A 23945-nucleotide genomic window follows, 5' to 3' on the forward strand; every position below is an offset into this window, starting at 1 on the left:
GAGTTCAAAATGCTGACAAAGGCTATATTAATATCATTTATATTCACAACTGAAGATTCTTATATATTCTAAGACTGTTCCTTATATACTGTTTTTAAGCAGAAGATGGAGTACCTCGTTCATCTAGATCCATGTCTCTTACTGTTGGAAAGGTATTTTTGCAATGTCTATGTACATTCAAATTTAATAGTCTGTATTCTAATATGGTAACAGTAAATTCTCAATATTGTTTGTGTCATCTAGTGCAAACGTATCCATGCTTTATAATTTTAGATGCCTGGTTAGGAATGACTTCATGCTTCTATGCGATAACAATAATGCTTGCTGTGAAGCGTAAAGAGAACTATTTATTTACTAATACTAATATTCCAGGCCATCTACCTCTGCTGCAGGTAGTGACATAGGTCCTATGCTTTACTTTAGTTCTTGGTGAGGATGCTGAACTTTGGATCAAAACTTTCTATTTAATGAGGGAATCCTGCAACATACCATTTTTGTTGTCTTAAGAATTACAATTGTGTTCAGAAGATAGATGCAAATAGTAATTTGAAATAGTTCTCGGTTACCATCAAAATATCTTGTATGGCTTTGACAAAGCATTGATACAGGGAGATTATCTCAGATCACTATGTACCTTAACACTGTTTTACACATTTTTCTAAAATTGCTTAGTACTTCCAAGAGTGCTGGAGTTCAAGTTTATTTAAATCCTCCTAACTTAACCAGTAATTTGAGGGACTTAAGTACCAGTTTGGCTGTTCTGAAATCTGGTGATGAAAGGCATTATTGAGTCTAGTATTTCTATTCATATTTTTACTCTTTTCTTGGCTGTAGTTCTTTAGGTTTTGTTTATTCCTATCACTTCTGAGTGCTGAGTAAGAAGACTTCACTCTCCAGCAAAGTTTTTCAGGAGCACATTATGTGGACCTCTGTCATTAATTAATAGATATAATTGGTCCTGTCTAGAACCAGGATCATGGAGTAGCTGATCCCATGCATATGTTCAGTAAACTTATGTTTATCTCCTTTTCTGTAAAGTTACCTAGAGCAGAATCTTGGAAAAGTATGGGTATGTACTAAGATTAAGCTGGTAAATGCTATAGGAACTTGGTTGGGTTTCTTACTCCTTGGGATGCATAGATTTCACTAATTGACTATCACATGGTAAGCTATTTGTCTTAACTCATGACAGCAAAAGCTCGAATTATCTTAAGTGTATTTGAGTTATGTCTTGTGTAATGCTAGCATGTTTATTGTTTCAATGGGCTTTGGGAAATGTAAGCAATGCCACATAATGCTAGATAGATGCTAACAACTCGAGTGTGAGGAAGGAGGCTGTTCTATTGTGAAGGGAATGGATATTATTGTTTCTGTAACAATACATAATTTTACAAGAAATAAATATATAATAGTGGATACAATCTATCATAATGTGTACATAACAAGGAAAAAGTATCATATTTAACTTCATTATTTAGCAGTAATTGTGACGCTGGTACTTTTCCCGGTATCGTTACATAGCTGGCTTAACCAAAGATCATAGCCTCTAATTAGAATTGAAGACACCAATTCAGAACATACCTCTTTGGTCACTTCACCCATTGAACTTTAAGAGTGGAGAGGAAAATGAGCAGCAGCCCTGTACAAAGCCTCATTCTTCTCCAAGCACTTGCCATACCAGACAGTATGATATGAAGTTTTGGGGAAGACCACAGCCTAACAGCAGCATAATTTTGATGCCAACTTTCCCTTCCCACAGGGGCTCGATGCTGGCATTAACTTACATTTTTGTCACCTATTAACTTGCAAAACTTTTCTTCAGCCTATTTTATTGTATGATAGATAAAATGTTCTTTACCACAGAATATGCCTCGGAGGCGAGTCAGCGTTGCTGTTGTTCCTAAATTTAACTCCTTAAACATTCCTGGTCAGTCACCAACAACTTCACCTATACCTTCAATGCCATCTCTGGTAAGCAAAACTGACAAATTAAACACAGGATTTTTTATTTAAAATACTTTTGCATACACCAAGCCATGGTTATTAAATATGTAAGCCTTTTCATTGGTTAAATTTGGCCCCATCCTCACAAAAGGATGGACAAAAACAATCCTGTTGGGTTGAAGGGTTATTTTATTGTTTAGTGATCAATAGATGATGAAGAATTAGACTGGATTCAATCTGGAGTGGGGAAGCATTGTAGAGGTTTGATATTATTTGTTTTTAAATCCATTGTTTATTGTGGTTGAAAGGATTAACTTGTGGCCTCTTTGATGAGGATATTGTGCTAGTGGATGAGAGAAGGAACCTTAAGTAGCATATTGATTTTGTTTTATTGAAGATCTATTTGAAATTTATTCATGGATGTAGCATTTATTGTTGTTTTTCAACTTACAGTCTGAATCACCGAGCAATGGAAAGAGCAGTCTAACATCTAATCCTGTTCTGCCAGCTGTTTTAGAGAAGTGAGTTTTCTGTAGATAATTCACTACCTATTGAATGTATTGAATAGTATGAAATGAAAATGTTGCTGATACACAATTTCAATTTCTGTGATAGAAAATATAGCAGTGCACAAGGTATTGAAATAGTGACACAATATTGACCCAAATTGATTCAAGACCTGTTAACTGTATTTTACTCTATCACAATTATTTTGGCTTTTTTCCTGTCCAAAGAATTTACAAGCAGTATCTGAGAACTAAGTTTTGCTTGCTACAGTCCAACAGCCACTGCAATTCAATAAATACAAAATGCATCAGAAGATTTGAGTACTCCTACGTTTGGAACTCAGCAAAACTAAGAGTATACGTGTAATGCAAGTGGATTTTTTTTGTATTTACTGCAATGCATTCATGCTGTACTTTGGATTGGCCATGAGCAACATTTGGTATGTATAGTCTTAAACTTCACTGTTCTAGTAACAGAATTTTGTGTTCTGCTCTGGCCTTGTTTGTGTGTTGCAGGCTGATAAGAAATGCCATGATATTCAGGGTCATGTAGGCTTCAAAATTTGTATTAAAAATATATGAAATTAAAAAGTATAATTTATCATCATGCTAGATAACTAAAATTCTGTATATGTCAAAACAATGGCAAATTGAGTGTTTTGTTTTGTTTTTAGTACAAAGTGAACTGAACATTCAGATAAAGTAAAGCACTCGGGTTGAGATTTTGTTTTTAACAGCCTTGTGGCCTGACAAGTTTGTATTTAAAAAATAATGGGAATAGAGATATGAAAGAGGGAATTGTTTTTCAGGCCAATACCTCAACATCAACATTTTTATAGAACCTATAAATTGCAAGGAGATTTTTTTCATTAAAATATGTGCCCTTTTGACTCTGTTACTACCGTTAGTGCAGATGTACTATCATCACATAGTTGTATTTGTCGTTCCATGGGTTTAAAGAGTTTCACTTTGGCATCAAAACAGTAGTTACATGAACAAGGAAGGCAGGGAGTTTCAGTGCTGGAAAGCATGTACATCTGTAGGTTTCTAGAAGTTCTTCCATTTGAAATTTATTTAGACATGTTACTGAGTTTCATGCAATTTCTTGAAATTTAAAACCAGTGTATAATGGGATGCATAGGTGGATTATATGAAAAAGTGCCTCTGGGATGAGAACGGAAGGCACATGAAATCCATTGTACAAAGTATTTATAAACTGTTACCATTACAAGTACAGCTCTCATTGCATTTGGGAACACGTGTACTCATAGATTCGTGCTTATATATCGAGATACGTGTATATACACATACACAGTATGATATGTTCATATCCATAATCATCATAGAGAGCACAAATTAAAAAAGTCAGGCTCGTTTTCAAATATTTGTTTCTTTCAAGAAATGTTACATATTATAAAGAAGCTGCTTGCAGATATTTCAGAAGTAAAACTTACAAAACGTCGATTTGTTATAATAATAATAATTGTTACTACTTTGGTTTAAACTATTCACAATATCACAGTAAAATATCTTAAATGCTTATTTGAATTAAAGTTGGAGAGAATGTTTTAAGTTTCATATAGAATACAAGTTTGAAACTATTTATATCACTATTTATAGCACAAGTCAGAACAGAATGATTGCTTTCACATATTTTTGATTAGTGCAGAAATGGGACAGAGTTTATCTTACATATTTGCCTTTATCTCTGTACTTAATCAAGACTGAAACTCTGCAATAATTAGGAAAACAAAGCTGTGAACTATGGCAGTAAGTATTGCCACTAGTTGTCACAATTCAACAGAACTCTGCAAGATTTGGACCATCTTTTGAAACTGTACAGAAGTTCTTAAATAAAGAAGCTTTAAGCCCAAATGAAAATAAGGATTGTGTCAATATGAAGAATTGAAAATGATAATATGAAAATCCGTTGCTCTCAGATGACATCAATCAACATTAATTTAGATAGTCAGATAGTTGGATTCCAGGAATTGGAATGGGATCTGCTGCTGAGCGTATTAAACCTCATCTTTGCTAAATTTGCTCACTCCTATCTGGATCACATAAACTTTTTGACCCAGACATAAAGAAATGAGAGCAGATGAGCACTGCAGAAAAAGAGCAATATTCAATAGCCTATCTTTAGGCTAAACACAGTTCTTCATTAGGAAAAAATTTATTGACAGAAGGTATGTATGTGTTTATACATTTTTTTTTACTTGTGTGTAAGGTGAGTATGAATTTCAGTTTACTATGAAGTCAGTAAAGTACCTAAGAGGCATATAAAAAGAATACTTTATTAAATTAATATTTGGAATTATTTCTATTTTTTCGTCTGATGTAGCAGAGAAAATTTCGAAGACAATTTTTAGAAAGCCAAAAGAGGAATTATTTTTTTTTTTAAAAAGGAAAAATGAATTCCATAGGCAGACCATGAAACGAATACGATTTTTATTTAAATAAGGAAATAAACATTGTAATTACTATTTTTAAGTTACTTTTTGAAACTAAAATTTTGCCAAGTATGTACTTCTTTTGCAAAACATTTCTCCAGCATACATTTAAGTGAAAAATTGCAGATTTTCCTTTAAAGATAGGTTTGTAATAATCATTAATGGATCAGGAATCACACATACTGTTTGTTTTCTTACTCAGTGGTATACTCCAAATATAAAGATTTCAGCAGTCTTGGTTTTGCTTTCATTTTCTCTTTTGTCTTGGCAGTGGAAAGACAAATGGAGAGCCTGACTGTGAAACCTCTACTTCTGCAGTGACACAGAGTGGGCTGGAAGAGATCAATCCTGAAACTAAAGCCAAGATAGAAGAGGAAGCATATAACAAAGGGTGGGAATATTTAATGAGAATTAAGTTGTAAATATGTGTCACCAGATGTATTTTTGTAGTGTAATTCTAAATGCAAAATGAGTGATGTTATTGATATGACTTCATAAGATTGTCCCAACTGAAGCAATATGGGAAACGATGTGAGTTAACATGACTTTTGTCTTCATTGTGGTTGCTTACTTTCATCTTTTATTTATGTTAGCCTGTCTGAGAGAACCAGTTGTTTTCAGAGATTCTGAGTTGGATGGATGTTCATATGTTGATAGCATTCACCTTCATGGTGGGACATTCCAGAACAATCTTCTAAAATTCATATTCTGAAAGGTTTCATGGAACTGATTAACATGACATTAAATTTTGCTTGTGATCCGACTCCAACAGGTCATACACCTTCAGTCTAGATTTGTGTCTATTTTCCAGAATTTGCATCTATTTTCCAAATTAGAGTATCTAGCAAATGTTCACAGAATCACAGAATTGTAGGGGTTGGAAGGGACCTCCAGAGATCATTGAGTCCAACCCCCCTGCCAAAGCAGGTTCCCTACAGCAGGTCGCACAGGTCGGCATCCAGGCAGGTCTTGAACATCTCCAGAGAAGGAGACTCCACCACCTCCCTGGGCAGCCTGTTCCAGTGCTCCATCACCTCACTGTAAAGAAGTTCTTGTGCACATTTGTGTGGAACTTCCTATGCTGCAGTTTATGTCCATTTCCCCTTGTCCTGTCTCCACTCACCACTGAAAAGGGACTGGCCGCACCACTATGGCCCCCAAAATGATTAAGAAAAACAATAATCAGAAATACACAGCATCTTCTTTACAATAAACAGAAGTTCTACTCTGCAGAGGATTCTAATGGTTTTTTCCTTTTCCAAGATAAATTTGCTAACGGAGCTAATATAATAATCTATTAGATAAGGATGGCTATGTGGTATATTCATAGCTAATCTTTCGTCCTGTTCCAGTTCTGCAGAAACAGAGTTATTTTTGTTTTATTCCATGTAGCAAAATATAAAGCCAGTTTCTCATTACATAGGAATGTGCTTACAGACTAAGAAAAATTATTTGTGTTAAAGCTATCAGGAGGGCTTGAAGAAAACCAAAGAACTTCAGGATCTGAAGGAAGAAGATGAAGAGACACCAAAAGAAAGTCATGATGAACATGAAGAAAGTGAAAATGACAGTGAGATAAAAAGCCTGAAAAGCAGGTAAGACACTGGTGTATAATGTGATCATATGGTAGGAGACACTATATTCATGGTACCAATCAAGTGTGCTTTATGCTATTAGTATGTTTTCTTCCAGTCTAGGGCAGGATATTTGAACTAACTAGTTTCACAGAATGATTTATTCCACATAAGTACAATTGCAAAATGCAAAATTTTTATTTTTAATATGTTGGTTAAAATTTTATGGTTTTTTGCACATCAAAATGTTTGATCTTGATGGGGACAGGTTTTGAAGTAAAAATATTCCACAAGTGTTCTTTTGGTGATAAATGAATCTCTCTGTAGCACATATTATCAGAAGAAAGTTGTAATTCAGGAATCTGATGCCTTTATTTGTGCATGCATCGTTTCCAAAAAGTCTTCACCAGTCTGTCCACACTAGAGTGTGTTCAGAATGTGCATTCACAAGGGAAATGCAGGTTAACATGAACTCTTCAACAATGCTGGGCTCCCTATGACTTGGAGGGGCACATGCTTGCTCTCTTTAGAAACTCTATAAACATTGCAGAACAGCACTATGATGGAAAGCTATCCCAGCTTTCAGCAGAGGGACACATTTATTACATTCATTGAATGCTCTTTGAATACAGCATGGATTTTGTATACTCTGCTTTATCATACCTGAAACATTTGTGCTTAACTGAAAAACTTTTCTATGCTTTCAGCTTTTTTTTTTATTTTTTTAATTTTTTTTATTTTGGAGTTGATTGAGTTCTATCAACCTTGTTTGATAGAACTTCAATTTCCTGCATTCCAAAATTAAAAAAGATTTGTGCATTACAGAGAAATTCAATAGTGACCAAAGCAAATAAAATATCCAATCCCAAGATGTTAGGCATCTTTACCTGATCCCAAAGGACTGTTTCCAAGATTACTATGACTATAAATGTCTATTAATTTGAAATTCCAGCCATGTTCAGGATGGTCATCTCATTAGTCATGAAACTCATGAGGAAATGTTTAAGACGAATTATGACGTTCATAGCTTGCTCAGTTAAGCTAAACAAGGCAGAATTTTAAATTGTGTCAAGCTCTGACATTTGCCAGTTGACAGGTAGGAGAAAGAGAAGCCAAGGCAATTGCTTGGTAACTGCATACAGTCGTCTTGCAAATATCGCCTATATTTGAATGTATAGCAGCTCTTGAAAGAGCAAATGTGTGATTCTTTCCTGACTATGCGTTTTTCTTTGTAAGAGAAATAATGCATGATGCAGATATGAAACTCCTCGAATTTACAAGCTCAAGGTAATTGATTTGCATATTATTAACGTGTAACGGTATTCTTTTCATTTTACAGCAGACTTGAAGTCATCGTTAATTATTTATATATATTGTACCCCAAACTCTGTAAACACTGGAATGTGGTATGGCTTGTAGTGGCTGCAATAATCATTTTTGCCGTGGTGTTGGGAATCTACCATTCATACAGCTCCTGTGATGAAGTATCAGAGAGACCTGAAGGAAAAGCCAGCTGTTCTGCTGCCCATCAGTATTCCTGGTGGAACTCAGGATTTCAACATGAGCAACGCACTGAATAACAAAGCAACACCATGTATTTATGGTACCTGAGAGAGCACAGTATTAGAACACTATTGTTAAGGGTAGTGCTTAGTCACCTGTACAGTTGTCATCTGTTACGTCTGTTACACGAGTGAGTTACTCCACCCATCAATCCTGGTGATACATTGTGAAAATAGCTTGCCAAAATAATTACCTGGTAAATAATTATTTTTATCCTCTTAATTTAAATGACTGATTCAAATAATATTGAATCATGATAAGGTTTTGGCACTAATCAGCAACCAGCAGGCAATTAAAAGAAAGATTTGCACAAGATGTTGACACCTTTCCTTTGATTTTGAAGGCTATGATTAAAACCATATTTGCAGTTAGTGTTTCACTTTGCATTTCCTGAATTCATTGTTTTGTTGTTGTTGTTGACGTATTAATGACATTTGTGTCCTTTGAGTTTTAAAAATGTAATTTTTTTTCTTTTTTTTTTTGTTCATGATTTTTGGGTAGAAAGGTATAAGGCCAGTGGAAGGTTAAAATTATTTTGTCGGACAAGATGTCTTGTGGATGCCTTAATTTCATGAAGGAAATTATCAGTATGCAAGTACATTCATACATGCGTTTTATGATACACTGTAAAACTAGGACCATCTCTATTTTTCGAATGGGATATATAACAAAACCTAAAAAGAGGTGTAGGTGGCACTTTTGGTATCATCCCATAAGATCTGGGATCGTGAGCTCGTCTTCTTTTGGTGTAAAGTCTGAACTGAAGCTCAATCTATCAAAGAAAGCAGATTTCTAACACTCTGAAATTTAGTTTGCATGTTTATTGCTAATAACAAATATCCTACTGGTGAATTTTGTTTGTTGCATCTTTAGCTAAATCTTTCTTACAAGAAAATTACATGGAGGAGTGGAGGAGAAAAAAAAAAAGAAAAATAGTAGATCAGTGCTAGCTTTGGAAAAAAAAAAAAAACACGTATAAGCAGTTTGGAGGTTTTTATTATGTATATACTGCTTGTTTTTTTGGATGAATATAGAGTGTTTAAGGAAGTTCAAAAAGGATAATGGGAAAGTGTAATTTGGTCTAAAATTGTAATTGCTAAGCAAGACAGAAGAGAGTTTCTTGCTAATTGTTTGCTATATATTTGATTCAGTTAGAATACCCAACAGTGAAGAATTACTGTGACATTTCCCATACTTCTACTATTTAAAGAAACTTACAGATAGCAATACAGTATTCATTTATTAGAACCAGCTTCTTCATCTTAAAACTGTTTAGAAATAATGTTGCTGACATAATAAGGCAATAAAAGGCAAATAGACCTGAAGATTCAGAATCCACTATGCCAAAAATTGTGATACATACTTTATGTGACTACAGACATTTTGGAGCACACTGAGGAAAAATAGATAACAGTGTCTGTAATTGAATTAATTTGTTCTTATTCACCTTTGCACTGATGTTGAACCAACACCTTATGTTAGTTCTTGTAGAATGTTATTGATGTCAGTAGGACTCTTCAACTGCTTAATATTGATCATGTGCTAAGTTTTTGTTGGCCAGAGCGTGGACAGGGTCTTCATCTCTTTTGGAATTCAGCACAATGGATTTTCATGAACTTGGTCCACAAGGCAAAATTTCATAAGTAGTTGTATTAATTGGAGCTGAGTTACTTGCAGTGTTTAAGGCGAGTATAATTTAACCACAAAGGTATTATTTATTATGGGGAGTGGATTGAGAGAAGTGAGGGATTTCTAAAAGGATTAAAAGATGAGGATAAGGTTGATGAAAATATAAATAGTTTTAATTTATACACCTACTGTGAGAAAACTGTCCAGTAAAAGTAATGGACCACAGTGACTAACAGCACATTAAATATTTTCGCTTGCATTTTTCAGTTAATTAGTGAAGACATCTTTTTGGATAGAAAACTAGGTTGTGGAGAAAACCTATTCTAAATGTAGTTTATTTCCATTGGATATTAGGTTTTTTTTATCTGTTTAAAGAAACAGAAACTAAAACACAAACACACTAAATCTCTTCTGAGTTCAGAGATCACAACAGATAATGAGAAATAGATCTACTATTTATGCCATTAACACTGAAATAGATTTCTTGAGGTGCAATATTTATTTTTTGCTTAAGCAAGACACGTCTATTGTTTTCCTGCACAGCACAGATGTTTCTAGTAAAAGGAATTTTAAAAGGGCACTATTTTTTTGTATCATATTTAATTCTGTAACATTGTAAGATTTTGCACCAGTCTGCTGGTATTGTACTGTATAGTATCACATACTTGAGTTTTGAAATAAAAGAACAGTTTCAAAGTCCTCACTGTTGCTACCTTAAAGATTTATTTTTCACATGCACTCTGTCTGCATATTAATGAAAATGTTCTTCTGAAATGCCGTTGCCTTTTCTACACTGTGTAATGTAGTGTCATGTTACCCATACCAAGGATCTTGTTCTTAGTGTTTCATTTATTCAGAAAAATGATGTAGAAGAGCAAGCAAACTCCCATGTCAATAGAGAAGAGGTTTGTAAGCAGGGTCAACCTCGTCATATCCTAAAAATGAGAGAGGATGTTGAAATATCCCGGTGAGAGTTTAACTCCTGCTTCAAAGAGTGGCTGCTTGTCTTTGAGGAGAAAGAAGACTGCAACCATAGGAGACTAAGTGAAAGGTTAGGATTCTTTATCTGAGTTGTGTTCTTTTTGTCTTGGAAGGTCCGGGAAGCAAGGGCTTTGTGGAGAGCTGACCTGCCAGACCAGTGCAAAGGAGACAGTGCTCAATTTCCACAAAGAGCACAAATTTCACTGCTGAATTTCTGATGGTCTGCTTCAGGGAGATAAAATCTGGGACAAAGATAATCTTGAAAGAAATAGTTGCTACAATTAAAGCGACCCAGATATTTGTATTTTCCACATATACATCTTTTTACTCTTAATTTGTTTCTGTTCCTATTTTTCAGGTTTCAGGTATCCTTTAGCAATGATTTCAGAGAATATTTAAGTCTGTTCTCCTCAGACCAAAAGATTTCTGTCTAGTGATCTTCATCATCTTTTGAAACATTTCTAAACATGTTGGCATGAGATGATGGGATGTTCCTTATAGCTTACCATATTTTTTCAAATGCTAATTTAAAATATTCAGCAAGAAGCTGGGCTCTTCTTTGCACACAAGTTAAGGTGAAGACCCATAAACAACTTACAGACCTTTTCTAATGATACAGTCCAGATAAATGATCTTCCTCACAATTTTGGAACAGCTAAAATGTTAAAAGAAAGAAACTGATGAAAAAAAATTCAGTCTCATTTTATCATTCTATTTTTTTCTTCATCTCATTACCTGTATATTGCTCTTAAAAGCCGTGAAGGACCTTATATTTTTGTTTAGTTTAACCAAGTTGTTTTTGTCATTTTTTTTCAGCTAAGAATCCAATTAAACATCAATAACATGGACAGAGTTTGACTAAAGGAACTTTGCTACAGTGAGAACAATTGGCACAAGGTAGTAAACTTAGAATCATAGAATCACTCAGGTTGGAAAAGACCTTGAAGGTCATCGAGTCCAGCCACAACCTAACCACACTACCCTACCTCTAACAACCTACAGCTAAATCATGTCCCTGAGCACCACATCCAAACGGTTTTTGAAAAGAAATCAGCATGCAGTTTAAAATACCTCTCTTCAGAATCCAACTTTGGAAATCAGTTTTCACGGCAGAATATATTTAGCAGTTCAAGGCTATTGAGTTGGTTTTGTTTAATATTATTTTACAGTCGCAGACCACTAATCCATGAAAGCAGCAGAATAACTGGTAGTTTCTCCCACATCATGAATGCAAGTGAATCCTCTTAGAGCTTCAGTTGAAAGTCTGATCGCAGTACTGGAGATTGCCATCACTGTGTAAGTATGTAAGTATTGTAAAACAAAGACATAAATAGAAGCTTGTCTTAAGATCTCCAAGAGATTTACCCACATTCAGTTCTAAACCACAGCTGAAACACAACCAGATTTTCATTTGTTTGTTAGTATTGGAGGCATAATTTCGTTAGCCACAGCAGCCATCTGCAACTTAGCCCTGTACATGTCTATGTTGTAGTACCTACATAACCATGGTATGTGCTGCTGTAAGAGGTGGGACCTATGCCTTCTGCTAAGACTTCCTGAAGGTTTTTGAAGTTACGGCTGCCAGGATTATCTGTGATTTGAATCAGTCTGTTGGTATTAGTTTATTCAAAGCTCACAAAAGGCAGCAGTGAATAGGTTGGCTCCCATCACTGTCCATGCGTAGTCTCACAAGAAATCCTGCTTATCTCCACATCTGTCCAAAAGCAAGTATCAAATTACCTATTATGGTACTTATTTTTGCACTGGAACTGAAAGGCAAATGATGAAGGTAAATACGCTGCATCAAGGCAAATAAAACAGTGGGGAATGGATGCCCTTCTAATTCCAAAATAAAAACTCCAATTTTGTTCCTCTGTATGATTGCCTGCCTTGCTGTGATTTAATAGCCAATTATTTTTATTTACCAGATGAACAGACAATATGATTAATGTGTTGTTAATCAGTAAAACAGGAAAAAACAGCAAAAGAAAAACTAATTTCAGAGTGTTTACTGACTTAGCAGTTTAACAGTCTTATCTCCCTTCCTCAGCTGTGTTTTTTGAGTCAGCAGTAGTTAAATTTTCCAGCAAGCCCTACATGAAAGAAAGTGTAAAGGGTGATTACGGATTTCCAGTCAGTGACCTCGCCTTTGAGTGGGACAGACAACACATCTGAGGTTTCTACGAAGCAGTGCAGTGACAGCTGAAGTTTCTTTCAAAAAGTCATCTGAAGGGCTATCTCAGACGTGGTCCAGTATCTTAATTCTTCTCAGCTCAGAAGACAAATCACCTCAAATTTCTCAATTTTCTGAGTTTGTGACAATGACAACTTATTTTGGAGTTACCTCAGCGGTGTTATCAGTCTGGATTATGACATTCATGGCTCAAAATTACTGTATAACAGGTATGTGAAGTCCCACTTTTTAAAACATCATAGTTGAACAGAAAAGTACTTGGAAAAAATAGATTTGCAGGCAAAATGGGGGAAAGAGGATATGTGTAAACAGGTTTGCTAGCATAGGAAACAACAGGCTCTTCATAGGATAGTGCAATGAAAAATAGCATAAGGAGAGTCTTTCATTGTTAGTCTAATTATTTGATAAGATCAAGTGATATATAAATGCTACAGAATTGCTTGTTCCAAAATTATGATAATCCATTTAGAATTAAGTTTAGAATTATTGAAATGTGACTTTGTTGTTTTTAATAGACCATTTAACATAGCATAGCAAATAGTTTTGTGTAATCCTCAGAGAGCAAAATCCATATGAAATCAGTTCTTAGTTTCTGTGATAAAGTGCTATCGTTAACACAGTTATTTGCACTGATGTGACAATATCTTGATACTTCCTTTGTTTGGAAAATTGAAGGAAACTTGCAGAGGGATCTCGTGGCTCATCTCCAGGACAGAAACACTTGTCTCTGCTTAATATAACACCAATTTCCTATTTTATATAAACTATCTGTTTGAAAAATTAGTGTAGGGAATTGCCAACTTCAGCTGTGTCCTACAGTGTTTAGATAACCCCTTTCCCTCAGATGTTATTATATGTCCCTGCTTTTAGAATCAGTCATATAATACCCCTTTCTTCTGTGAGTTAGTGAAACTTGGAGGCCTCCTACACTAGACTTTCTGAAGATAGAAAATGTTTCCAGATGCTTCACTACAGTTTGCAAGGAGTAAATACTCTCTCTGCCTTTGTAAAGGAACATTACACCACTGTTGCAGAGAATTGGTTTTCTTATCTACTGAAAGGCCTCTGAAGGAAACCTGGACTTGGGTGAATCAGATGCTCAGCTCAAGTCCTGTTGAAATTCCACGATTAACAACAGTAAACTCTTCTACAGATCCCAACTACTGAATATATTTTTTGCTGGGGAAATACCTTGAGTCTTAAGACTATGCCTTAGTTAGGGATGTTAGGACCCTTTTAGTTCCCCTCTAAGCCTTACTTAGGGTAATTGCTCATGTACTCTCTGCTCATTAGCCCAAGAAGTCAAGTTAAGCTCATGGCTGATTCCTATGTGCCTTGGAGTTGTGTTGTATGTCGTTTGCTTGTGCCCAGACCTGCCCACTCCTCTACTGACTTACTGGCTGGGCTTCACTGATGGAGCATGCATTGTAGCTGGCCTTCTGTCCAGAGTGGACTTCAAGCATGTGTTATAGGTAGCATATTTCTCTTTCTGTTCCCAAATGCACTTTCTTCATTATTCCTGTGTCTGACACATTGCCTTGCGCTCTACCAGTGCAAAGAGGATGCCAAAGACCTGTCACAGTGTGACCCTGCTTGGGTGCTGTGGGACTGTGCCTTAGTTGTGAGGCACTGTCATGCCTGTGCTGCAGTCACCCTCTGCTCCCTGCTCAGCTTTTAATGTGGAGCAGCTTCACTCTTGCTGCTCCCTGATGTCAGCAACCCAAGTAAACTCTTTTTAACAAATCAGAGTGAGGGCTTGGGGGAGGGCAAAGAGAGAGAAACGGCTTCTTCAAAAAGTAAGAAGAGAATTAATGCAGAATAAGCTCACACTCTAAACACATTCTTCCTGTCCTGTGACAAGTTTGTCCTCTTGTGAGATTTTTCTGTCTAGTCTTTCCCACCTCTCTCAGTAAAATGGATTTCTTATAAAAGACTCAAAGGGAAATGTTCAGTTATTAGCAGATTAACTAAATAGACCAAACAAAAATGATAGCTATGGGCAACTTGTAAACACAATGCTTTTAAAGGATTAGTCTGTCTCCTGTACAAACTGAGTTTTCTTTAATGCAGAAGTCAGAGGTGATTCTAAGAAGTGATGAAAAGTCTTGAAGAGCTTACTTTTCTCTTTCTGGATTTCATTTTCATGCTGTAAAACCAACCAAGATCTAAATCTAAATCCAAATTGGAACCAATAGTTTTTTCCAAAACATTCCTTTTACTTTTCTATTTTGTTTTTAAATCCTTAGCAAATTCTAAGGTAAAACTTCGGCCCATGTCTTAGAATCACTTGTGTTAATGCTTATGACTCAGCTTTCTCATACTGAATTAATACATTTATTGTTGTTTATATCTATTAAGCAATTCTCATTTTATAATCTTGTAATTGAATGACTGAAGACTATAGCAGTTTACAACTATCTAGACAGCTTCCTAAGGGAAATAGTTGTTTAATTAAGCACTAACAGTATGAGTGACATCTGAGCAAGTAAGGGGAGAAGAGAACTAGGAATAAACAATAGAGAAGGAATGGGAGCTTGAAAATGGGATGTGCATCAGCAGCTGAGAAAGAGGGGAAATGTAAAAGTTCTCAAGAAGATGGAGAGCTCCTTGCTAGCAAAAAGGAATCTAGAAAACAATGCTGGAGCACCTGCCTGATACCAAGAAGCTTGACCAAGATGAAGACATACAAGGAGTCATTCATGAACACACACTGACTGGACAGGAAGATATTTGACAGTAACTGAAGAAATTTGATGCCATGATTCATCATCTTGCTGGGATTCCTTGAACAGATTTGATGTTCTTGATACCTGACACACACCTCTTCACTGAGCAACAGTGTATTTTTGGGTCTTAGAGCTCTGAATTCTCACACAGTGTATTTGGCCAGGATTGGATGTAGCTATGATTTGGCTATGGGGATGCTTAAGAGCTCATTCATTCACCATCTGTCTGGGATTGGGTCTGTGCTATACCAGGAAGTGCTTATGGGAGGCCACAACTCTGCAGATGCTGAGATAAATCCGTCAAATTCAATGATTGCTCTGTGCAACATTTAAATCCCATTAAACTAAACATAAAACCAGAAGAGATGCATCTTTTACCAGAAGATATTTCCAACTGCACCCCATTCAATGGAAGCAAGAGTGGAAAGTCTGCCTTTCTTTATGCCTTCCACACGAGCTTAGACATCTTCTTAACCTCTTTTCATGGTGCTAGTTCTATCATTCCATTCAAAAAATTCAATTGAACCTCTGTTGCTAAGAAGTGATAGCAATGGATCAGCTGGTGTTGTTTCTTTTTGTCCTTGGCTGTAGACTGCCTATTGACTGATGCACTGATTTTTTTGAAGTTTTCACTAGTATACATAGCTGGTGGACATACAGAGCCTGTATAGAATGTCCAGCAAGGAAGTAATACCTGTGGGAGCTGGTTATTTGGACTGTTTGCAATGAAATCCTGAAATGGTTGCAAGCTTAAACAAATACCAAGAAAAAAACCAAGTGTGTCCAGAGTACCCAGTTAATCTAGTTGCATTTTGTTGTGTTTTCTGTTGATTTTATTTTGACAAGGTATGGGAATTATATTCCTAGGAAATGTGTAGCTATTTTGAAATTACTTCTTACAGGCTATTCCTTTTCATTTAATATGGCAATTACTGTATGCAACTCAAAAAAAAAAAAAGGAAAAATATTTTTTTTCTGGCATATGCTTCTGGGAAATATCTGAACAAAGAGTACATCTTTGCCCGTCCTCTGTAAAATCCTGAGATCTGTCCTACATCCTTAACTCAGGCTAAAGGAGTACAGCAGGCATAATCTCACCTAAACGATGTCTTCCCTGAGGTAGTTGCCATGGATAATGTGCCAGATGTAGAACCCTGAAAATGCTGGATAAACTGCCTATTGTTGACGAGTTTGGGAAAAGTATCATAAATCCATCTATCTTCTCTCTTCCTACCATCTGCTTCCTGCCTCATACTCAGCAAATTCAGTAGTTGACAGTACATGGAAGAAAAAAACAAAATAAAATCATGCCAAACAATATAGGTTGCACTGAAAGTAATGCCTCCCATTTATTTCCATGGAAACTACAACACACACAAAGAGCACAGTAACACTATTTGATAGAGAAAATTCTCAGCTTCTAAACACCCTTTTTCAACATAGTAACCACTGATAGTTGTGCATTTTCACCAGTGATGAATGAGAGCATGCATGTCATGCTCATAAAAATCTGCACCAGTGGCAGTGACTTGCTATTGTCAATGCTGAAATGCACTGCCCATCACATCACTGTGCTCATATGCATGTTTGTCCACCATTAACATTCAGCAAGCACTGATGAATGTCAGTGGGTGCATTTTTTTCCTCTTGGCAGAATTTGGTGACACACCATTGCTTCATCCACACTTCCATGTTGAACTCCATTTTGTCAGGCTGCCCCTCTGCTGTCACACTGCAATAACATGTAACAGAATTCTGGTGTGAAGGTTCAGCTTCTACTTCCATACCACCAACATCTGTCTCTGATGTTGTGGGCAACGTAGTAAAATGAGGTGTTTCCTTCAGAGCAGCTCTCATAGGAAAGAAAGATAAGTTTAAAAGAATTGAGAAACTATTTTAAAATCTCTCTGTTAAGAAGAGTGCTCTAACAGAATCCAGCCCACTGCTTTGGTGCAACTTTACTTTTATCTTTTTCATTTTTTAAAAAAAGAAAAAAGCCCTGAATCTGATCTGGTAACAACACAAATGCCAGCTGTGTTTACATTTAATTTAATGACTGTCGAAACTTTTGAAATTCTAGACTATCATGTTGAGACAATACTTTATTGTAAAGTAGTTATTTCTATAGAAATCACTTTTTTGCCACCCTCAAGTTAGAAACTTTGAAGAATAGGCAATTTGTCTGAATGTGATCTTAAGCATGATCTTAAATTTTACATGGAGGATAATTGTTAGCATTAATATATAAAATTAACTTAGAATATCTATGTCTAAATTACAGGTTCCACGCTTTCACCTTGCAGGATCACAGGTGTAGGACTGTATCTTGACGAGAAAGTGAATTTTTCAGAAGCAAGTAATGTGTGCAGTCGACTGAATCTACAACTGGCAAGTAAAGAACAGGTTGAGAAGGCTTTGAAAAATGGCTTTGAAACATGCAGGTATACAACATCCATTAGTTTTTCTTTATTTTCAATAAACCCTTTTACCTAACGTGAAGCTGTGTAGAAATCTACTATTAAAAAGACTTATGCTTTTATTGTAGTTCTGGATGGATAAAAGATGGATTGGTTGCCATTCCTCGTATAACATCCAATAAGAAATGTGGTCGGGGCAGCGTTGGACTAGTGAACTGGCGTGCTAATCAAGCTTCTAAATTTGCAGTTTACTGCTTCAATTCTTCAGGTATGTAAGTGTAACAACTACATTTCTTGTGTTTGGGTTTGAATTCTTTTTAAAATATTTGCATACAAAATATCATAACAAATATGTAAGTTCTTATCATTTGATGACTCTTTCACCCGATCTTAAATATTGTTAAGCTTTATTTAGCTCTGCAAGGTTAAAAAAAGAAAAAGAGAAACAAACCCACATTTCCAAGCAATACAGAAATTCCATTCCATTGCAAAATAGTAAGTTGGTGTTGCTATGGAAGATCTTATTGGAAAAGATGCTTTTGCCATGTCAACACAATATATTTAGTGGGTTTTAACTGTCTAGGAGATTAGGTATGGTGATTTGAAAGATGGTAGGTAAACAATCTGCAACAAGGCAGCCTGTGTAAACATACATATTTTTTGGCAATGACCAAGAGAGGGTTTCTTCAGGAAAGGCTGATTCTTTTTTGAAAAAAAGCAAATGTATCCATTAAATTAAACGGAGGGTCATTTAAGAGACCATAAAATCAACACAATTTCTAGTCTGTTCTCAGTAAAAGGAAACAGCTTCTTTAGTAGGACATAATCTGAATCGTTTTGTTTGAAAAAAGATCTGTCCTTCCTCTCCTCCTTGACTATCTGTTCCTAGATCAAAGATGCAGAAGTAGAACTTAGGTCTTGATGTAAATTAGATCTTAATTCAAAACAGATTGGTATTGTTTCTTAATTACTTCTAGTATTGTTTCTTAATTACTTCTACCTTATCTACTGAAAATAAGTATTTAACTGGAGGTTTTGTGTTCTTGCTAGTGTTCCATACTCGTGATTATTATGTAACCATCCCAGTAAATCACTGATCATGTATATGGTGAAATTATTTCTAATCAGTGCCTTGACCTTGCCAGTGATTTTAGGTAACAATACAAAATTCTGAAAAAAGACGTGTCAACAAGGGTTGGGAAAGACCAGGAGAAAGATGGTTTTTCAATATATGCCCATACAATGATAAGAAGACAGACTGTGCCTATTTCCTGTGGCATTTCCCAGGAGTCTGTGTTGAGACTGCTGTTCTTTAATGTTTTTATCTACAACCTAGAGAGTGGAAGCGAGTGAAATACGTGTCATTTTGCATCAGAAATCTTGCATAGGCAGGTAACATTAAGGAGGTAGCAAATAATTCCAAAAAGAAAATTGATTGAGTGGCTAGAAAATGATAATAATAAAAAAATTAACACTGTGATGATTCTGCGTTTCTGCATCTTAATAGCCAAAATGCCACCTGTTCTAGACATTTCTTAGCTAAAACATTTGTAGTTGTAACACCAAAAATCATTTGGAAACTGTTGTGGAGAAAGACTAAAAAGCCTCTGTTACTCAGCTTTTTATTCTGTGAATGTAACTGCGTCACCAGACTTCCCAGGGGATTCATTTGGAGCACAGTACATACGTCATTTCCCGTTATTTATGCTGTAATCTGCTTGTTTAGCAAAATCTTTACAGCTTTTCAAAATGTGGATCTTCACAAAAAAAGGTGAATTTTCATATTTTCACACAAGCCAGTTCAGTAGTCAGATTTTGCATTTGCATATAGAAGTCCACTTGCACCCACATTTTTATACAGACAATATTCACATCATTTAAATGACTTAATCTCAGAATGTGCCTGGTGTTTGTTTCTTTGTAGGCACCAGCAGAACTGTCTCATTGTTCATTTTGCTCTGGTGCCTGATTTACCTGAAAGTTTTATGGGATACTTTTCCTCCTAGGAAATCAAAACTGTCAAAAGTGTCGACAGTGCATGTGTATGCTTTGAAAATATAAATAATAGCATTTATTTTCCCATTATATAATGGGAATGCTTTTGAAGCTTGGATCTCTAGTTAAGATTGCTTTCTGCAGGAGGCCAGGTTATTTATTTATTTTTAATATGGATTATTACTATAAGTACTCTTCAGAAGGAATCATCAGTGGTATGCAATTATAAAATGCATACCACTGAAAGTGTTCAACTATATACGTAATGGTTCAAAGTGTACACGACTGGTTTTAGCCACTTGTTTGAAAAAAGCTTGCCAGATTTAGATAATGCTTTTCTGACCAAGCAAATGATCTCCAGAAGGAAATGGCTGGACAACAATTTCTCTAAATGTTTGTAATCTTATGTATTTCCTTTCCCTACTATAGATGTTCAAATTAATTCATGTAAACCAGACCCAACTACAACCATACTACCATCAAGTGTACCAACAGAATTAACTGCGTATTCAGGTTCAGATTTGACTGGGAACACCACAGCAGTGCCCACTGCAACTGAACCAGAACAAACCCCGAAAAACATGAGATTTCGGATAATATGTATAACTGAAACTATATTACCAACAGAGGGGACTACTACAACAATGCCAGAGGAATACCACACTTACCCTGCTGCATTTAGGAATGATGGTGTTGTCTTTGGAGGTAAGGGCAACTAGAATAGCTCGTTAGTGAGATAGATGTTAGCAGTAGAACTGCTTACCGCTGGTTTTATTTGCTACTCCAGCATTCTTTTTTATATAGCTGAACCTTGAAGCAGAATAAAATGTCACAAAGCTTATAAAAAAGGGGTTTTTTAGCATAATTTTTAAGTATAAGATCTTAATATTTTATTCTTTTTGGTAATATTTATGTATGAAATGGTGGAAATTCATTGTGGTTAATGTGATTTGGGGTGAATACATTTCTGAGAAAGTCCTAGCATAGCACCATGTGCTCTGAATAACTGAAAACAGCCAGATCTGAAAAATAAAAGAAACCAAGAAAGTTGTAAGTAGAACAGTGATTTGTTTTCCAGATACAAGGTGTGAAAAACTAATCCTAACAAACAGAAACTGGAAAATAGACTAAATATATGGAAAAATGCATTAAATGGAAGGACAGTTAATTACAAAAACGTATTTTCTCAGTAGGTTGTTTAAAAAAATCTCTGATGAGCAGATTAGACAAGTATGACAAATGTCTGTCAAGGAGTGCCTAAGTGCTTTTAGCCTCTCAAAACAAGGAGCAGGAGTAACCAAGGTTTTGAGATTGCTTACTTTTATTCTTCTATGAGTCTGTGTGTCCATACATACCTTTTACACTAGGCTGGTTTTAGAAGAATATGGACTTATGTTCATAAGCCTTTAGAAAGTCCAGTATAAAGATATATAACACCTTTATGCTTACCTCCCTTTTATCTGTAGGTATCCCCACTGCACTCCTTGTGCTGGCAGTCATCTTCTTCATTATTTCAGTTCTTCTAGCAGTCTGCTACATCAAAAAGTAAGGTTTTTCTATCTTTTCTCTTAGAGTGAGTTAACTCCTAGAGTACAGGCAGTGAATATTTCATAAATACAGCTAAAGAGGGCTGTAATGATAATGATGTAACTGTAAAACAAAGAATTAAATCTTCAGCTCTGCTGTTCTGCAGTTAATTTTTGTTGCTATTGTCGCTATGCCCTTTTAGAAAAGCAGTCAGACCAATATTACCTATTTTTGATTAATCAGTCACACCTAGTGTGGAGTGTTGCTGTCTGCCACGACAGCAATATTTAAGCATGCAACTGTATATATAAAAGCCTATTTATGCAGCTTTCTTTTGTTTCTTTCAATGTCAGACTCGAGAGAATAACACTTATCCTTCAGAAAAAAAATACTTGTTTACCCCCTTTGAGCCATTTAAACAGGTCTTCAACACAGAGGATCATTAGAGATCAAAAAGTTGTGCCCATTTTTAACATTCTTGCCCAGCTTGCATTATCATTATGTACCACAAATCCTGAACATACACGGTTTGTATAAAGCAAACACAAAGCAGAAAATATTTCTTTAAAAGGCACATTGCTTTTAAAAGTACAGTGAGCCCACTTGCTGCTATTCTCTGTGGCACTTCTGCCTTGAATACAGCAGAGAAAGCAAATGCTAGATATTTGGTAGTACCTCTCAACAAATAAAATACTAAACTAATGTCAGTGTTTCCGCTTTAATATCCTTTCTTTTTATTTAAAGGTACAAGAAATCCTTCCCATTTTCAAACAAGAATCAGAAAAAAATGGTTGAAGCTACGACTCTCAAAGAGACTGCATCAAATGACAAAACATTTGAGAAGGAAACAAAGAATAATGAAAAAAAGGCAGAAGAGGCCAAAGCCAAGCCTGAAACCACAGTAAAATGTCTAGAAGTGGAAGTTTAAGGTCAGCAGAAGAGGGAGGAGAAACGTACAGTTCTTTTTAGAAATATATAAAACAAAGCACATAACTTAGCAATGCTTTTAAATGCGGGTGACTGTAAATAGTCATGAATTTTTTTTTCTCATCTTAACATATGAAAGCATTTTTTTTTAATAATTACATCTTCAGCTATAAATGCTCTTGCAAAAGAATATGGTATCTTGAAATAAATAAAACATCCATATTACAGTTCACTTCTTAACAAAGAAGTAAATCAAAATTTGCTGTTAGTGACACGAGTGTGTGACTATTTGCATGAAATTCACATTGATATGTAATGAAAAATTCCTTTATATCTGTATGGGTGATCTGCTAACTTAATGCCTAAAATAAAACAATACTAGGTCATAAGTAAAATAGTAGGTTAATTTGTTTCCATTAAGTAGTTACACACTGTTTTTTAAAAAGTCTGTTTACAAACAGAATAAGTCTGTTTGCAAGTAAAAAATCAAGATTGGCCCACTGCCATTCCACTACCAAAAGAAGGGTACAAAGATGCTGATCTTCATCAGCATCCTTGAACAACTTTCTAAGGTATCCTCATCATATAATTCACTGTTTTATTTATTAAAATCTGTATCATTCTTTTGCATCAGATATTTGACAGGGAAAAAGAACCTTGAACTGTATTACAATGGCTATATTTAAGGTCTTTGTGTGTATTTAAGTGAGGCCTTCCAAATAAAGGCTTCAAGTGGTATAAGGCATTTAGAGTACTTCATAAAGCATGAAAGTTGGTAGAGATGTTTGTCTAGACCATTTATTCTCATGAAAACTGTCTTATAGGAGAAAGATCTCATATAACCTCAATGTTACACAAGTGATTAGTGGATATGAATGGAAAAAAAAAACAACCAGCAATTTACCAAATATTTTATTGAATACGTGGTTTAGATAACTTTTATATTTGAAGTTATGGCAAAAAGGTGTTTTTTCAGATCAAGTAGCTTGAAGAAGTCTTAAATAGAATAGTAACAGAACTGCTCACATACATGTACATGCTGTTTTCTACTGCGCAGAATATCTGGCTGTGACCTTTCATGCTTTTGATTCACAGAAATCTAACATTTGCCCAGTTGTTATATATTCCACTAGACAGACAGTGGCAGGGTATTGCTAATAGCCTATTTAGAGGAGCCACCTGTTGTTTGTTTTTTGTTTTTGATAGCATAGAGAGATTTTATGGCTCCAGGAGTCTGGGCTGGGTTGAAACACAGCCCACCACTTCTGCAGGACTGTGGTTACACACAGCTCCACAAACCACTAATTTAAAATGCCCATCCACAGAACTTCAGCAGAGAAAATTTTCAACAGAGAACAGAGGAAAGCTGTTACGTACAGCCCTCCCTGCTCAATTAAGTAGTTCCTCTCCTTGCCACGTGCTGCAGGAATGCAGTGCATCTCTGCTTGCACACATAATGAAAGCACACTCACCGTGTAAGCAGTGAGTAGCAAGCAGGAATAATGCCAT

At 35.6% G+C, this 23945-nt stretch overlaps 2 protein-coding genes across 14 annotated transcripts in view; both read left to right on the plus strand.

The window, feature by feature from the left end:
• Positions 1–10368, plus strand: part of IRAG1 (inositol 1,4,5-triphosphate receptor associated 1) — a 109364-nt gene extending 98996 nt beyond the window's left edge. For 11 of the 13 annotated variants that reach the window (XM_052695661.1, XM_052695658.1, XM_052695665.1 and 8 more), the window contains 6 exons: positions 100–152; positions 1864–1971; positions 2398–2465; positions 5175–5294; positions 6367–6498; positions 7817–10368. In XM_052695661.1, the coding sequence (XP_052551621.1) occupies positions 100–152; positions 1864–1971; positions 2398–2465; positions 5175–5294; positions 6367–6498; positions 7817–8057 (722 nt within the window). In that variant the 3' untranslated portion in view covers positions 8058–10368. The remainder of the gene's footprint in view (positions 1–99; positions 153–1863; positions 1972–2397; positions 2466–5174; positions 5295–6366; positions 6499–7816) is intronic. The other 2 variants (XM_052695670.1, XM_052695669.1) reach the window with 2 other exon arrangements.
• Positions 10369–10482: 114 nt separating this feature from the next.
• LYVE1 (lymphatic vessel endothelial hyaluronan receptor 1) lies at positions 10483–22574 on the plus strand. Its single transcript, XM_052695672.1, has 8 exons — positions 10483–10720; positions 11467–11547; positions 12701–13053; positions 17852–18011; positions 18116–18255; positions 20412–20687; positions 21449–21527; positions 22254–22574. The coding sequence occupies exons 3-8, from the start codon at positions 12972–12974 to the stop codon at positions 22435–22437; spliced, it is 921 nt and encodes a 306-aa protein (XP_052551632.1). The 5' UTR covers positions 10483–10720; positions 11467–11547; positions 12701–12971; the 3' UTR covers positions 22438–22574.
• The last annotated feature ends 1371 nt before the right edge of the window (positions 22575–23945 follow it).

This window comes from Tympanuchus pallidicinctus, unplaced genomic scaffold, assembly GCF_026119805.1.
Source record: "Tympanuchus pallidicinctus isolate F22 unplaced genomic scaffold, pur_lepc_1.0 scaffold3, whole genome shotgun sequence".
In the NCBI taxonomy this organism is placed as follows: domain Eukaryota; kingdom Metazoa; phylum Chordata; class Aves; order Galliformes; family Phasianidae; genus Tympanuchus; species Tympanuchus pallidicinctus.

Excerpts from the sequence above, each read along its gene's own strand:
- LYVE1 (XM_052695672.1), top strand. The coding sequence starts at position 12,972 with ATGACAACTTATTTTGGAGTTACCTCAGCGGTGTTATCAGTCTGGATT. Across the intron at positions 18,012-18,115 it reads AATGGCTTTGAAACATGCAG|TTCTGGATGGATAAAAGATG; the intron begins GTATACAACATC and ends CTTTTATTGTAG. Across the intron at positions 20,688-21,448 it reads TGATGGTGTTGTCTTTGGAG|GTATCCCCACTGCACTCCTT; the intron begins GTAAGGGCAACT and ends TTTTATCTGTAG.